At 48.8% G+C, this 17222-nt stretch overlaps 1 protein-coding gene across 1 annotated transcript; it reads left to right on the top strand.

The window, feature by feature from the left end:
- The first annotated feature begins 14380 nt into the window (after positions 1-14380).
- Positions 14381-16630, top strand: LOC100191151 (uncharacterized). The gene is made up of 4 exons (NM_001136587.2): positions 14381-14762; positions 14965-15353; positions 15555-15796; positions 15893-16630. Exons 1-4 carry the CDS (start codon positions 14654-14656, stop codon positions 16407-16409), a joined length of 1257 nt encoding a protein of 418 aa, NP_001130059.2. The 5' UTR covers positions 14381-14653; the 3' UTR covers positions 16410-16630.
- The last annotated feature ends 592 nt before the right edge of the window (positions 16631-17222 follow it).

Consider the following 17222-nt stretch of genomic DNA (forward strand, 5'->3'; position numbering starts at 1 on the left):
CTTGTGTGTTCTTGTCAAGCGCTTTATATTCGGTGGTTGGTTCATATTATTCATTTAAGTAGTTCTTGTGTAGGGAAAATCTTTAGCTATATTCTTTACTACTTCGCATTTGTTCAATAGATTATCAAATTTAAGTTGAGCGGGTTCAAACTTGTTCAGTTGTGATTAAAATCGACTGAACCGGTTTGCACCTGTGCAACTTTAATTTAACCTATTTCGAAGTTTTTTTGTGAAAATTTTCAGGTGTAGCCTATTCACCCCCCCTCTAGGCTACTTTCAATTGGTATCAAAGCTTCGTGCCTCATTTTACGCTTAACCGCGTGAGGAAACGATCATGTCTACACAACGGGACCATGTGGATCCTCTCCTCGAGGAAATCCCCGTCACATCTTCCGGTGAGGAAGTGGACCCCAAGGTCCTCGACCTCGCCATGAAGATTGCCGAGAGAATGTTCCTCAAAATGAAAGAGGAAGATGCTAGGAAAAAGGCCGAAGAAGAAGAATCAAGAAGAAAGGCCGAAGAAGATAAAGGTAAGGGAACATTTGATTATAATGACGATCTAGTGGATCTTTTGGTGTCTAAGGTATTGAGCAAGGTAAGTCTCAACACCGAAGGATCATCTACCAAAAGCAAAGGTAATGACTTTAGCAAAGTTCAATTCGATTACTCTAGGAATTATATTCCCAACTTCTCTTCCGCCCCACTTGGAAAGTTACCAACTCTTAGTGAGTTGAACTATGATGAGTGGACCGACAAGATGAAGTCGCATTTAATCGGTGTGCATCCTAGTCTTTGGGAGATTGTTAATGTAGGTATGTATAAGCCCGCCCAAGGAGAAGAGATGACTCCGGAAATGATGCAAGAGGTTCATCGAAATGCTCAAGCAGTGAGCATAATTAAAGGAAGCCTTTGTCCGGAAGAATACCAGAAAGTTCAAGGAAGAGAAGATGCCCGTGACATTTGGAATATTCTTAAAATGTCACATGAAGGAGATCCCAAAGCTAAAAGACATAGAGTTGAAGCTTTGGAAAGTGAGCTTGCAAGATATGATTGGACAAAGGGTGAGTCGCTCCAATCACTCTTTGATCGGTTGATGGTATTGGTCAACAAAATAAGAGTTCTTGGGAGTGAAGATTGGAGTGACTCCAAGGTCACAAGATTGTTCATGAGAGCTTATAAAGAGAAGGATAAAAGTCTTGCAAGGATGATAAGGGATCGTGATGATTATGAGAACATGACGCCTCATCAATTATTTGCAAAAATTCAACAACACGAGTCCGAAGAAGCCCCCATCAAGACAAGAGACTCTCATGCCTTGATCACAAATGAACAAGACAATCTCAAGAAGAGCAAAGACCACAAAGCAAAGAAAGTGGTCGAGACCTCAAGTGATGAAGATAGCTCAAGTGATGAAGACACAACTATGTTCATCAAAACTTTCAAGAAATTTGTAAGGAAGAATGACAAGTTCCAAAGGAAAGGAAAGAAGAGGGCATGCTATGAATGTGGCCAAACCGGTCATTTCATAGTGGATTGTCCTAACAAGAAGGAACAAGAAGCCAAGAAGGATAAGTTTAAAAAGGGAGGCAAGACCAAGGGATATTTCAAGAAGAAGAAGTATGGACAAGCTCATATTGGTGAAGAATGGAACTCCGATGAAGAGAGTTCTAGCTCCGAGGAAGAGGAAGTGGTGGCAAATGTGGCCATCCAATCTACATCAAGCGCACAACTCTTCACCAACCTTCAAGACGACTCCTACACTCCAACTTGCCTCATGGCAAAGGGAGATAAGGTAACTTTATTTAGTGATGATTTTTCAAATGATGATGATGATGATCAAATTGTCATGAAAAATAAAATGATTAAAGAATTTGGCTTAAATGGATACAATGTTATCACAAAATTAATGGAAAAGCTAGATAAAAGAAAAGCAACTCTTGATGCTCAAGAAGACTTGCTTGTCCTTGAAAAGGAAAGAAACCTAGAGCTTCAAGAGTTGATTCACAATAAAGATAAAGAAGTAATTAACATGAAAACCTCTATTGATAATCTTGCAAATGAAAAGAATGCACTTGAATCAAGCATGTCAAGCTTGAATGTTCAAAATCAAGAACTTCAAGTGCAACTTGAAAATTGCAAGAATATCAATGCCTCATGTTTAGTTCTTGAATCTAAGTCTAGCTTAAATGATAATTCTTGCAAACATTGTGCCAAGTATCATGCTTCTTGTTGTCTAACTAACCATGCAAGGAAGAATAGCCCACAGGTGAAGGTCAAAGAGATTTTTAAAAGATGCTCTAGCAATGATGGGTTAAAGAAAGTTGAACCCAAGTACAAGTCCCTTAAGCCCAACAATGGAAGAAGGGGGCTTGGGTTCAACTCATCCAAGGAAAACCCTAGCACAGTGCATAAGGGGTGGAGATCCCCCAAGTTCATAGAGGGAACCACCCTATATGATGCCTTGGGGAGGATTCACTCCTCAAATGACAAGTCACCTTAGGTAAAGGTTAACTTGAGTTCCACAAAGAGTAAGATGAAGGAAGTGGGATCCTCAAGTGGACAAAAATCTAATGCTCCCATTTCCCACTCATATCTTTGTGATTATATGTTGACTTGGGATTTAGGAAAATTGGTTGTGAAATATGTGGGTGCCTACACTAAACGAAAAGTCATGAAAAGAAGTGTGTGGGTACCCAAGGCTATAACTAACACTGTAGGACCCAATTCAATTTGGGTACCTAAAAGCATAGCCTAAACTTGTTTTGCAGGTCTACTCCTCTGGTGGGTCAAGTTGGGTGCTTGACAGTGGATGTACAAATCATATGACCGGGGAGAAAGACATGTTTCATACATTGCAACTAACTCAAGAAGCACAAGAAATTGTGTTTGGAGATAGTGGCAAAAGTAAGGTGATTGGTATTGGTAAAATTCCTATCTCAGACCAACAATCACTTTCAAATGTTTTATTAGTAGATTCTTTAAGCTATAATTTGTTGTCCGTTTCACAACTTTGTGGAATGGGTTATAATTGCCTATTTTCGGATGTGGATGTGAAGATCCTTAGAAGGGAGGACTCCTCAGTTGCCTTTACCGGTCGCTTGAAGGGCAAGCTTTATCTTGTTGATTTCACAACAAGTAAAGTGACGCCTGAGACTTGTTTAGTGGCAAAGTCCGACAAGGGTTGGCTTTGGCATCGCCGGCTAGTCCATGTCGGTATGAGGAATTTGGCCAAACTTCAAAAGGATAATCACATCATTGGACTAACAAATGTTGTATTTGAGAAAGATAGGGTTTGTGGCGCATGCCAAGCAGGAAAGCAACATGGAGTCCCACATCAATCAAAGAATGTGGTCACAACAAAGAGGCCATTGGAGCTTCTTCACATGGACCTCTTCGGACCTGTGGCCTACATTAGCATTGGTGGTAGTAAGTATGGTTTAGTCATTGTTGATGATTTTTCTCGATTCACCTGGGTTTTCTTTTTGAGTGACAAAGGTGAAACTCAAGAAATTTTGAAGAAATTCATGAGGAGAGCTCAAAATGAATTTGAGCTCAAAATCAAGAAAGTGAGAAGCGATAATGGGACGGAATTCAAAAACACAGGTGTCGAAGAATTCTTAGGAGAAGAGGGAATCAAACATGAGTTCTCGGTGCCTTACACTCCACAATAAAATGGTGTTGTGGAAAGAAAGAACCGAACTCTAATTGAAGCTGCAAGAACCATGTTGGATGAGTACAAGACACCTGACAATTTTTGGGCAGAGGCCGTCAACACCGCCTGTCATGCAATCAACCGTCTCTATCTTCATAAGATCTACAAAAAGACTGCTTATGAGCTTCTCACTGGTAACAAACCTAAAGTTGATTATTTTAGAGTATTTGGTTATAAGTGTTTTATTCTTAACAAGAAAGTCAAGAGCTCAAAGTTTGCTCCTAGAGTGGACGAGGGCTTCTTGCTTGGGTATGCATCAAATGCGCATGGATATCGTGTTTTCAACAATACCACCGGTCTTGTTGAAATAGCGATAGACGTGACATTTGATGAGTCTAATGGCTCGCAAGGGCATGTTTCTAATGACACTGCAGGAAATGAAGAACTACCTTGTGAGGCCATAAAGAAACTTGCCATAGGTGAGGTGAGACCTCAAGAAAGGGATGATGAAGAAGGAACCTTGTGGATGACCAATGAGGTAGTTGATGTGGGTGCAAGGGTGGTGAGTGACAATGTCTCCACCCAAGCAAACCCATCAACCTCAAGTCATCCAAGCCACGAAGAAAATCATCAAAGGATGCCAACAATGGTAGAAGATGAACAAGAAAATATTGATGGTGAAGTGCCTCTTGATCAAGTAACTGATGAGGAAGAGCAAATACAAAGACATCCATCAGTGCCTCATCCTAGAGTCCATCAAACAATTCAAAGGGATCATCCAGTGGACAACATCCTGGGTAGCATCAGGAGAGGGGTAACAACTCGATCTCGTTTAGCTAATTTTTGTGAATTTTACTCGTTTGTTTCCTCTCTTGAGCCACTTAAGGTTGAAGAAGCATTGGGTGATCCGGATTGGATAATTGCCATGCAAGAGGAGTTGAACAACTTCACTAGGAATGAAGTCTGGTCCTTAGTCCAAAGACCCAAACAAAATGTGATTGGGACTAAATGGGTCTTTAGGAACAAGCAAGATGAACATGGCGTGGTTACAAGAAACAAGGCACGGTTGGTTGCCCAAGGCTATACTCAAGTGGAAGGACTTGATTTTGGTGAAACATATGCGCCGGTAGCAAGGTTAGAATCAATTAGAATATTAATTGCCTATGCTACTAACCATGATTTCAAGCTATATCAAATGGATGTCAAGAGCGCTTTTCTAAATAGACCACTACAAGAAAGAGTATATGTGGAGCAACCACCGGGCTTTGAAGACCCAAAGAAGCCAAATCATGTTTATCTTCTTCACAAGGCACTCTACGGGCTTAAACAAGCCCCTAGAGCTTGGTATGACTGTCTTAAAGACTTTTTAATTAAAAATGGGTTTACAATAGGAAAAGCTGACTCTACTTTATTTACTCGAAAAGTTGATAATGAATTATTTGTGTGCCAAATATATGTTGATGACATTATATTTGATAGTACTAATGAAAAATTTTGTGAAGAGTTTAGCAAAGTAATGACGAACAGGTTTGAGATGTCTATGATGGGCGAGCTTAAATACTTCCTGGGATTTCAAGTCAAACAACTCAAGGAAGGTACCTTTCTATGCCAAACTAAATATACTCAAGATATGCTCAAGAAGTTTGGCATGGAAAAAGCAAAGCACGCCAAGACTCCAATGTCATCAAATGGACATCTCGACCTAAATGAGGAAGGTAAACCTGTAGATCAAAAATTATATAGATCAATGATAGGATCACTGCTTTACTTATATGCATCTAGGCCTGATATAATGTTGAGTGTTTGCATGTGTGCACGTTTTCAAGCAAATCCTAAAGACTGTCATCTTGTAGCCGTTAAGAGAATTCTAAGATACTTAGTCCACACCCAAAACCTAGGATTATGGTATCCTAAAGGCTCCCTTTTCGATTTGCTTGGCTACTCTGACTCAGATTATGCCGGTTGCAAAGTAGATCGAAAAAGCACTACTGGGACTTGCCAATTCCTTGGGGGGTCCTTAGTGTCTTGGAGTTCCAAGAAACAAAATTGTGTTGCACTCTCCACTGCAGAAGCTGAATACATAGCAGCTGGGGCATGCTGTGCACAGTTGTTATGGATGAAGCAAACCCTTAGAGATTTTGGTTGTGAGTTCAACAAAATTCCACTTTTGTGTGACAATGAGAGTGCCATAAAACTTGCAAACAATCCGGTGCAACACTCTAGAACCAAACATATTGACATTAGACACCATTTCTTGAGAGACCATGAAGCCAAAGGAGATATCGAACTATTTCATGTGAGCACCGAAAATCAACTAGCCGATATCTTCACAAAACCCCTTGATGAGACTAGGTTTTGTTTTCTTAGGAGTGAGCTAAATATCTTGGATTCTCGAAACGTGACTTAATAACTAAAATTTTGATCAAATTTGATGGTTGAAAATTGATTGTTTGAGCAATATGAAATGAGAAATATCATTTTTATCTTTAAAATATCTCATGTCATATTTGCTAAGTGCTATTACAGCCCTTCCGGGCAATATTTGAAATCTGGTTGAGTAAACCGGCTGAGTAGACCACTCAACCGGTTTCTCCCTGGTGGAAACCGGTTGAACCGGTATAAAAACCGGTTGAACCGGTTTTGGCCATCGCGCCGTCAGTCAGCGCGCAGTCTGCGCTGACAGCTGCGTAGTCTGCGCTGTCGGTTTTGCAGTCTGTGCTGTCAGACTGCCAGGATTTTCGCGCAGTCAGCACTGTTTTCTGCGCGCTTTTACTGCGCCGTTTGACCCAAAACCGGTTGAACCGGTTTTGAAACCGGTTGAACCGGTTTTCGGTTTTCTGGCGGCCGACTCCTCCCCTTTTATGTCTCTCCCTCTCTCCTCTTCCCTTCTTAGACTCATTCTCCAGCCGCCGCCGCTCTCTCATTTCTCTCTCACACCTTCACACTTCTCTCCAAACTCTCTCGAGAGCTCACTCTTTTGGAAGAGTGGTTGGAGATCCGTTCTTCCCGGCGTGTTTCCACCATCTTCCTCCATCTCGTTGGGAGTTCTTGACCCAATCTTCGGATCGAGGTATTGTCCTATGTTATTTCCTTGTACTCGATCCTACGCATTTTTGATTATCTATTGTATCGTTCGTTGGGTACACTTTAGTTTAAGTGATTGCTACACTTAGACTATCTTCATTTGTCACAAACATTGTTAGAGATTAGCGATTCGATATTGTTCGTTGCAGTTGAACCACTCATATTAACGGTTGAAGTGCATGGTCAATATCTTATGCGTTCCTTCTCAAACATGTTTGATCCTTGCTCATAATAGGTTCTATTTCTTATTTCTTAGAATGGTGCGTCGAAGGAACCCGTCGGTGGTCGAATCCGACTCATCGGATGACCAGGAAATCCACGGAGATACTCCACCTCGCTCTCGATCCAAGCGAGGGCGCGGAAGCGGCAATGTCATGCCGGGTGCTGAGGCCTCCGGGTCTCAAAGTGCTCGCGGTCGGACTTCCCGGAATCCTTCCGGTCGGTCTCGACCTGCGACAAATCCGCAGGCGTGGGAGCCTGCAAGTGATGATGATGGTGGGAAGGACGATGAAGTTGATCTTCCCCCGGCCCACGCTCCTGTGATTCGCGGCTTGGTCCTCCACCGTGCAGAGGCTCGGCGTGCTGGCAATGAGCCAGTCACTGACTTCACTGCCAGTGGAGGGTCTGCTCTTCTCCAGGATCTTCGTTTCCAAAATCCTGTATTGCGTATTCGTGATGCCAGGATCGATGGAAATCGCTTTTGGACTCTTCACCACGTGGATTTCTATAATTCCGTCATTCTACCCAAGAAGCATCAACCCATCCTACATCAACGGTATATTAACTGGGAAGGTTGTGAAGCGATTGGGGACCCTGAAATGTCACAGGCACTGAGGGCCTGTGAAAGGAAACAAATGAAAAATATCATGACATTCCAATATGATTGGAATGATGAAGTGATTGCTCAATTCTACTCCACTCTCTGGATAAAGCTTGCAGACGAGGAGAATCATTACAACTACCCCTATCTGAACTTCTTCATTGAAGGTAGTTGGTACAAGGTGAGCTATCGTCGATTTGCTCACATTCTTGGTTTTTCTGACGATGATATATCTGGAGACAAGATCAAGATTCATGATTTCCGGCAGCCCACAAGAGATGAAGCCAAGGATCTTCATCTGTCTGAGTCTGGAAAGTATTGGGAGTCGACCAACATTCATAAGTATTATCGTTATATCAACTCCCTCTGCAGGATGACCCTCATTCCAAAAGGGGGAAATCATATGAACATCCTTGGGGAGAGCAAGGTCTTGCTCTCTTTTATGAAACCCAACAGCTCAGAAAGGATTAATGTCTTTGACATGATATGGCAGGAAATTATTCATGCAGCCTGCTTTCCTTTGAAGGGGTGTCTTCATGCTCCATTCATTAGGAAGATGATTGAGGTCGTGACCCAATTCAGATTTGACAAAGGCACCCGACATCAGTCATACACTCCTTTCTGGATTGATCCCAACAATCCAGTTGGGCGTCTCAGGAAAGCCCCCTCCAGTTCTCGTGGTCATACATCTGCGGGTCCGTCTGCTGGTGCTGGTGCTGGTGCTGCTGCTGGTGGTGCCTCGCGCCCTTCCCCTGGCCGCGGATCTCCCACACCACGTGGTCGTGGTCGTGGTCGAGGTCGTGGCCGTGGGATGGGTGCCCGCCTGGCCCACGGGTTTGTAGCTTTCTTCTCCATGTGCCGAAATATTGCTGCAGATGTCCACGAGGTTGCTCGCCGCCAGCGGGAGACCGACGACAACCTACGTCGTCAAGCTTCCGCTTTGGGTACTCCCTTCGCCCCTCGCTCTCCTGATGTACCTCTCCACCCTCCTCCTCCAGATGTCAACGAGTGGTACCAGCAGGCATATGGGGTACCTTTTTCAACAGCCGATGACGTCGAAGAAGAAGAAACTTATTTTGATGATCCGGAGCAGTTTGTCCCGCCCCCATATCACGGGGATCCGGGCCAATCGTCCTCCTATCCTCCGCCCCAGGACCCGTCTGGCAGTGCTCCTCCTCCGGCTCAGTCTGGAGAGGAACACTTTGCCTCCGACCTGGCGCAACACTTCTTCGCTCCTCATCATCCTCCTCCTCACTGGTGATCGTTGGATTGGCGCTTCTCTCTCTCTTTTTTGGTTCTTGTTGCCAAAAAGGGGGAGAAAGTTTATTATTCAGTACTTTATTTTTGTAATGAACACTTGGTCTGTAATAACTATTTGATGCATGCATGGCTTGAATGCCATAAACACTTTTATGATGGGATGAGACAAGCTCTCATTATTGTAATAGCTGTAGAACTTTTTCATATCATATGCTATGCAATAATGAGCTTGAATGTGCTTTTACTCTTTCTATTCAACTATGTTTAATTCCTCATCATTTCTTGTGCATGGTGGTGATTGTTCTCTCTAAATATGTTGCAAATTGACATATCAAGTCAATGTTAATATCGCAAAACTCATGCACATATTTAGGGGGAGCTACACATACACAAAAGATTTTATCTCACAAGTACTTGTAACTTTTAATTCTTATTTATATTCTAGTTTGTTTTGGCATCAATCACCAAAAAGGGGGAGATTGTAAGTGCAATCAACCCTAATTGAGGGTTTTGGTGATTAACGACAAAACAAACTAAGATTCTAACAAGTTTGCTCCTAGTATGTACACAGTATTTCTACAGACAGGAGAAGCACAGATCCTACGAGCATAAAAGTATAAAGCACAGCGGATTTAAAATTCCACATCAAATGGCGTGCTCCAAGTGCTATGAAACAACGGCGGTGCTAAGTTTATAATTCTTGAGTCATAGGAATCGCCGTACAATTAAGAGGGATCCGCGACGGTTAAGTAAGTTGTGAAACGAGCCAAGTTCAAAATCTTTTGAAAACTCCTTGGAGATAATTTTCCCAGATCATGAATGCTCTTGAGAAAAACAAATTTTACTTCCCACAAAGTCTCCCCTTTTGTTCTCTTCAAAATTCTCAAAGTTTGGTTTCAGCCCCCAAAACCGGTTCAACCGGTCCTGAAACCGGTTCAACCGGTTTCGGTACTGTTCACCCTGCCACCTCTGCTCTGACCTGTCTGACAGTCAGAGCTGTCAGAAAAGTCGCAGCAGATATTTTTCTGAAACCGGTTGAGCCGAATTTTGTCCCTACTCAGCCGGTTTTGAAACCGGTCCAGTGTCCGGCTGAGTAGCCCAGTGGACCGGGATCCCCCTGGTAGAAACCGGTTCAACCGGTTTGAAAACCGGTTCAACCGGTTTGAAAACCGGTTCAACCGGTTTTTGACCTTTTTTCTCCCAACGGCTGCCAGCTTTTTGGGGGTCCTTTATATACCCCCTCACTCTCTCTCTCATTTACTCCTGCCTCTCCCACGAATCTTTGGCTGACCAACCTTCAAACAAGAGCATTCACTTCACCTTTCACACCCGCAATCACATCTCCTTCAATCATTTGAAGGACCCTTGGTGTGAGGTGAACTCGATCGAACTCGCTGTCAATTTCATCTCGATTTTCCCATTCTCTTGTTCTTGAGCTCGTTGCAAACTTAACCGTGTGCGGATTTGTTACTCTTGGAACCTCGTGTTCCTTGACGGTTAGAGGTTGCTTGGGAGTCTCCAAATTTGTAGACGACCCCAAGAAGTTTGTATCACCCGCTCCTTGAGCAGATTTGAGAAGAGATTGCCTTGACCTTTGTGGTCGGCTTGTGGAGGATTAGGGTTGGAAAAGACCCGGCCCTTTGTGGGTTCCTCAACGAGGAGTAGGACACCTTTGTGGTGGTTGCCGAACCTCGAGTTATATCGCGTGTTCTTGTGTGTTCTTGTCAAGCGCTTTATATTCGGTGGTTGGTTCATACTATTCATTTAAGTAGTTCTTGTGTAGGGAAAATCTTTAGCTATATTCTTTACTACTTCGCATTTGTTCAATAGATTATCAAATTTAAGTTGAGCGGGTTCAAACTTGTTCAGTTGTGATTAAAATCGACTGAACCGGTTTGCACCTGTGCAACTTTAATTTAACCTATTTCGAAGTTTTTTTGTGAAAATTTTTAGGTGTAGCCTATTCACCCCCCCCCTCTAGGCTACTTTCAGACCCCCTAGATCGACGTGGAAACATTCGCGGCTTGGGTCGCAGTCCTCGTCGCCGAGGCTGTGGCTACCGTCGGAACAGTCGGAAAGGCAGTAGTTGCATGCGGTCATAAAGTCCCGCATGGCACTGGGGTTGCCAAGTCCAGAGAAATCCCAACAGAAGCTGGCCTCATCGTCTTCCTCGGACCCAGAGGGCCCGTAGGTCGAGACATCCGTCAGCCGGTCCCAAGGCGATCGCATACGAAACCCCAGAGGGTTCGGACTCGCCTCTACGAGAGCGTCCGCCAAAGCGAGGTCGCTTGGCGGTTCGAGGCTGAATCCGAAAGGCGTGGGATGGGAATCGATCGGTACCTCTTGGTCGACGGGCAGCGATGAAGTCACGTCGGGGGCTGACCGCACCGTCGTCTCAGGTACGAGGGTGACGTCCATCAAGCCTTTCGTGAGCGCGCTGGCGTCGTCCGTTTACCCGGAATCGGCGCGTTGCGGGGAGACGGCGCTCGTCCTCGTCTCAAACGCGAGGTCGATGCCTGACGCGCCCCCCGTTAGGGCGCTGGCGCCGTCGACTCGCTCGACAGCCGACGAGGCGCTGCCTCCTGCTTGGCCTTGGTTGCCCCGCCTCCTCCTCCGTCGGCGGGGGAGAGGACGGGGTGAGTTCGAATGTTGTTCTTCCACCACGCGGGGAAGACGTCGTCGATTCCGCCGCCAGCGGGCGGACTATCGGCCGCCATTGTCGCTGTCGCCCGGCGGTGGAATGAGTATCATGTCGTAGCTGCCGTCGAGGGACACGAACTCAAGACTCCCGAAACGGAGCACCGTCCCGGGTTGGAGAGGTTGCTGGAGACTGCCCATCTGGAGCTTGACGGGAAGCTGTTCGTCAACACGTAGCAGGCCCCTACCTGGCGCGCCAACTGTCGGCGTTTCGAGACCGGGGGGTCCCTGAGCCGACGAGTGAATGTCGCCGCGTGCCCCAGCCCAGATGGGTCGACGCGAGGTCGAGCGCGAAGGGGGAAGTGAGGTGGCCGGAGACCGGCGTGAGGGAGGTGGGAATCCCGCGGCCTTCGTGTTCGTCCCGCGCCCAGGTCGGGTGCGCTTGCAGTAGGGGATTACAAGCGTCCACGCGGGAGAGGGAGCGAGCGGCTCCAAGCGAGCGCCTGTCTCGTCCTCGTCCCCGCGCGGCCAACCCTCTCTAAGAGGCCCCTGGTCCTTCCTTTTATAGGCGTAAGGAGAGGATCCAGGTGTACAATGGGGGTGTAGCAGAGTGTTACGTGTCTAGCGGAGGAGAGCTAGTGCCCTAAGTACACGCCATCGTGGCGGCCGGAGAGATTTTGGTGCCCGGTTTGTGTGATGTCGTGGCCGTCGGAGGAGCGCTGGAGCCTGGTGGAGGGATAGCTGTCGGGGCTGTCGAGTCCTTGCTGACGTCCTCTTGCTTCCGTAAGGGGGCCGAGAGCCGCCATCGTCAGGGAGCGTGCGGGGCGCCATCATTGCCTATCTGGCGGAGCGAGCCAGATGGGACGCCGGTCTTGTTCCCCGTAGCCTGAGTCAGCTTGGAGTAGGGTAATGATGGCGCCTCCCGTTGACGTGGCCGGCCCGCGCCCTAGGTTGGGCGATGCGAAGGCTCCTCCGAGGTCGAGGTCTAGTCCGTCTTCCGTGGCCGAGGTCGAGTCCGAGCCCCTAGGTCGGGCGAGGCGGAGGCCGTTGGCTGAGGCCAGGGCGGAGTTCGAGTCCTGGGGTCGGGCGAAGCGGAGTTCGTCGTCTTCTGGGGCTGAGCCCAAGTCCGAGCCCTGGGTCGGGCGGAGCGGAATTCGTCGTCTTCTGGGGCTGAGCCCAAGTCCGAGCCCTGGGTCGGGCGGAATGGAGTTCGCCGTCTTCCGGGGCTTAGCCCGAGTCCGAGCCCTGGGTCGGGCGGAGCGGAGTTCGCCGTCTTCTGGGGCTGAGCCCAAGTCCGAGCCCTGGGTCGGGCGGAGCGGAGTTCGTCGTCTTCCGGGGCTTAGCCCGAGTCCGAGCCCTGGGTCGGGCGAAGCGGAGCTTCCTATGGTGCCTGCGGCCGGACCTGACTGCCTGTCAGTCTCACTCTGTCAAGTGGCACCACAGTCGGAGCGGCGCGGGCGGCGCTGTCTTCCTGTCAGACCGGTCAGTGGAGCGGCGAAGTGACGGCGGTCACTTCGGCTCTGTCGGCTGAGGGACGCTCGTCAGGATAAAGGTGTCAGGCCACTTTTGCATTAAATGCTCCTGCGATTTGGTCGGTCGGTGCGGCGATTTGGTCAGGGTTGCTTCTTGGCGAAGACAGGGCCTCGGGCGAGTCGGAAATATGTTCGCCGCTGGAGGGGGGCCTCGGGCGAGGCGGAGATCCTCCGGGGTCGGCTGCCCTTGTCCGAGGCTAGGCTCGGACGAGGCGTGATCGAGTCCCTCGAATGGACTGATCCCTGACTTAATCGCACCCATCAGGCCTGTGCAGCTTTATGCTGATGGGAGTTACCAGCTGAGAATTAGGAGCCTTGAGGGTACCCCTAATTATGGTCCCCGACAATACTTATAACAATCGGTTTTTTGGTTAAACTTTTTAACATCATTTTAGAGTTCTAATTAAACAAAAAACGAAGGGGAGAGCATTACGCGGCATGCTGCCCTGGCTGCAACTACCATAAGAAAAAAAAAAAGAACCCCTCATGAGTCATGCTGAGCCATGACAGTGTGCTCCGTCGTATTCATGCACGCATGACCCCCCATGTGCGAGGGAACAATCTCAGTCACCATGCTTCACATTTCTTTCGAGGCAAAAGATGGTGATAATAACAACAACAATAAAAGAAGCATTGCTTGCAAGCTGGAACAGCGGGGGGGTGAAAAGGACCTGAAAATGACCGGAGAAGCCGAATTTTAAGGATCCGATTAGAATCAAGTTCTATTTATATATATTTTTGAATAAAAATTAATTTAGGACTATATCTAACAAATGGTCAAGAAACATTTGGATCGATCGTTACCACCCCTAGTACTGGCACACTGGCATACAGCACAATTTTATTTTTCAAAACTCATTTGAATGCGTCCCGTGGAGAGCATCAGCTAGCATTTGGCCCCACGTCAGCACGATTAGTTACGCTAACGCCTTATTAACAGCGTGGTTTGGCCAATGCTGCAAGCAAATCCCCCCCCCCCCCCGAAGAATTCAAGGTCTGGCTGGCGTTTTGTTAGGGCAGAAGACAAGTGAGAGGTCCAGTCCAAGTTTGGTGAAACCAAACCAGGATGGAGGGACGAAAAGGAAAAGGAAAGAAACCTGACATCCGCTGCGGAGGCAAACCCCTCACCAAACCTCCGTTCACGGAGCACAACAATATAATAACACATCTACAGCAGCTCACCAATGGTGTGCGGGAAAAGATTAGATGAAGGCAGGAGGAAGAGGGGAGATGCATCCATCATGCGTGCGTACTCCTATTTAGCAAACACTACCATACAGCAAAAAAAGAAGCATCAGCCGCAGGGACTGCCTCCCTAGTCCCCTACCCTCGCTTTCTTTCTCGCTCACCCCTTTCTTCCCGTCCCGAAGCTGTCTGTCCTGCTCCTGCGCGCGTTGGAAAGCCACCGCTCACCTTCTCGCTCGCTCCCCCACCGAACGCCTCTTGGTGGGAGAAGAATTGGCCGAAAAGCTTCGCGTTGGCTGGCCGGGATCTCTCCGTCTTTAATTACCGGACCCCTGGGGGGATTCCCTGCTGCCTCATTAGACCAGACCAGACAGGGAGACAGGGAGAGGGTTGGGGAGGGAGGAGAGGAGAGACACAAACAACGGGTGGTCGCTGGGAAGAGGAAGAAGAGGCCCGCGGGGAAGCGGAGGGATCCAGAAGAAGATGAGGCAGTGGGTCCTGGCCGTCGCCATTCTCGCCGCTGCTTCGGCGGCGGCGCTCCTCCTCGGGGCCGAGGCCCAGCAGCAGGGCCACCAGACAGAGAGGATCTCAGGTGAGAGATGGCGGACCTCTTCTTCTCCGATCATCCCTGCGTCGATTAGTGTGGCAGTTGACCTGTCAGGCTCAGGCCTTCTCTGAACCCTAAATCCCGTTGAAGTTTGATCCTGATTTTGTACAGTATGCTAGGAAGTTACTCACTCTCAATCGCTGAGCAATAACTGACAATCCGATTAAACAAAACAAAAAAAACGCAGGAAGCGCCGGCGACGTGCTGGAAGACAACCCCGTCGGGAGGCTAAAGGTGTACGTGTACGACCTCCCCAGCAAGTACAACAAGAAGCTGCTGAAGAAGGACCCCAGGTGCCTGAGCCACATGTTCGCCGCGGAGATCTTCATGCACCGGTTCCTGCTGTCGAGCGCCGTCCGGACCTTCAACCCCGAGGAGGCGGACTGGTTCTACACGCCCGTGTACACCACCTGCGACCTGACCCCGTCCGGCCTCCCGCTCCCCTTCAAGTCCCCCCGGATGATGCGCAGCGCCATCGAGCTCGTCGCCACCAACTGGCCGTACTGGAACAGGTCGGAGGGCGCCGACCACTTCTTCGTCACGCCACATGACTTTGGCGCTTGCTTCCATTATCAGGTAGGTAGTTGCATATATGGAGTAAGTAGCTGTCGCGTGCACTTATTTATGCTTCTCTGCTAATGAAGATTAGAATTAGATGCTGAGCAATGATAGAGAGGTACTGTGTACTACTGAATAATACCTGCAGCATCTGGAACAACTGGGACATACCTTATTGTGTTTCTGTAACACAAGCGCTTCCAATATTGTTTTTTTCAGGAAGAGAAAGCGATCGGACGCGGGATCCTTCCCTTGCTCCAGCGTGCCACGCTGGTCCAGACCTTCGGACAGAAGAACCATGTCTGCCTCAAGGACGGGTCCATCACAATCCCGCCGTTCGCGCCTCCCCAGAAGATGCAGGCTCACCTTATCCCTGCGGACACCCCGCGCTCCATCTTCGTCTACTTCCGCGGTCTGTTCTACGACACCAGCAACGATCCCGAGGGCGGTTACTACGCGAGGTAATTAATAAATCAACTGTCTGTCTGTCTGTCTGTCTGTCTACGAGTGAGTGATCCGGCGGCGGCTTCCCTCAAACGTCACTTACTTCCGCGCAGGGGCGCACGCGCGTCGGTCTGGGAGAACTTCAAGAACAACCCGCTCTTCGACATCTCGACGGACCACCCGGCGACGTACTACGAGGACATGCAGCGCTCGGTGTTCTGCCTGTGCCCGCTGGGCTGGGCGCCGTGGAGCCCGAGGCTGGTGGAGGCGGTGGTGTTCGGCTGCATCCCCGTGATCGTCGCCGACGACATCGTGCTGCCCTTCGCGGACGCCATCCCGTGGGAGGACATCGGCGTGTTCGTCGCGGAGGAGGACGTCCCCAGGCTCGACACCATCCTCACGTCCATCCCCACCGACGTCGTCCTGCGGAAGCAGCGCCTCCTCGCCAACCCGTCCATGAAGCAGGCCATGCTGTTCCCGCAGCCCGCCCAGGCGGGAGACGCGTTCCACCAGATCCTCAACGGCCTCGCGCGCAAGCTCCCGCACGGGGACGGCGTCTTCCTCAAGCCCGGGGACGAGAGGGTCCTCAACTGGACCGCAGGACCGCCTGGCGACCTCAAGCCTTGGTAGCATCGTACGTTCGTGCGCCCTATAAGTTACCATGGCTGCATGCATATACACTGCTGACAACAAGCCAATTAAGTGTACATTTTTTTGGTATCTTCTTTCTTCCTTCCTTCCTTATATATAGCTGCAATACCGTATACGTTCATCTCTCTCTCTATCTCCTTATATATAGATGATGAGAACCATGTGGATACCGTAGTCGAAATCTACAACAGTTTACTTACTCGATCGCTTTGAATGTCTGAGCTCATTCTCATTATCCTCCTAAAATCGATTTCGTTCGCTTCGCTTCACTTTCACTGTCATCTAACTCACTACAGCAAAAGAGAAAACGTTCGACGGCCACGTTATGTCCGACGGCCCCCTAGGCCACCGTCGGACATAAGGTTATGTCCGACGGCCAAAGGCTTCCGACGGCCCCCTAGGCCACCGTCGGACATAAGGTTATGTCTGACGGCCAAAGGCTGCCGTCGAAAATAATAAAAAACAGCCAACGGCTGTCAGACTGGTCGTCGGACATAAGCTTATCTCCGACGGTCTGTCTAACAGCCGTCGGACATAAGCTTATGTCTGACGACCTCCTGGGGCACCGTCGGAAATAAGGAGTTTTAACCGACGCCACCGAGCCCGCATCGTTTCATTCTACCGCGCACAGCCCATATGCACCCAAGCCGCCGCCGCCGCCAGGCACCACCGCCCAAGCACAGCCCGTTCCCGACGACCTCCCCTCCCGCCCCGACGCGCAGCCCGAGCACGACGCCACCGAAGCCACCCCGACGCAGCCCGACGCCACCGGAGCCGCTGCCCCCGTCCCCG

The sequence above is a fragment of the Zea mays genome, chromosome 3, assembly GCF_902167145.1.
Source record: "Zea mays cultivar B73 chromosome 3, Zm-B73-REFERENCE-NAM-5.0, whole genome shotgun sequence".
Lineage (NCBI taxonomy): Eukaryota > Viridiplantae > Streptophyta > Magnoliopsida > Poales > Poaceae > Zea > Zea mays.

What these genes read in the sequence shown, in the direction of transcription:
- LOC100191151 (NM_001136587.2), top strand. Translation starts at nt 14,654, where the DNA reads ATGAGGCAGTGGGTCCTGGCCGTCGCCATTCTCGCCGCTGCTTCGGCG. An exon ending in GCGCTTGCTTCCATTATCAG is followed by an intron (nt 15,354 to 15,554) that starts GTAGGTAGTTGC and finishes TGTTTTTTTCAG; the next exon opens with GAAGAGAAAGCGATCGGACG. An exon ending in GAGGGCGGTTACTACGCGAG is followed by an intron (nt 15,797 to 15,892) that starts GTAATTAATAAA and finishes ACTTCCGCGCAG; the next exon opens with GGGCGCACGCGCGTCGGTCT.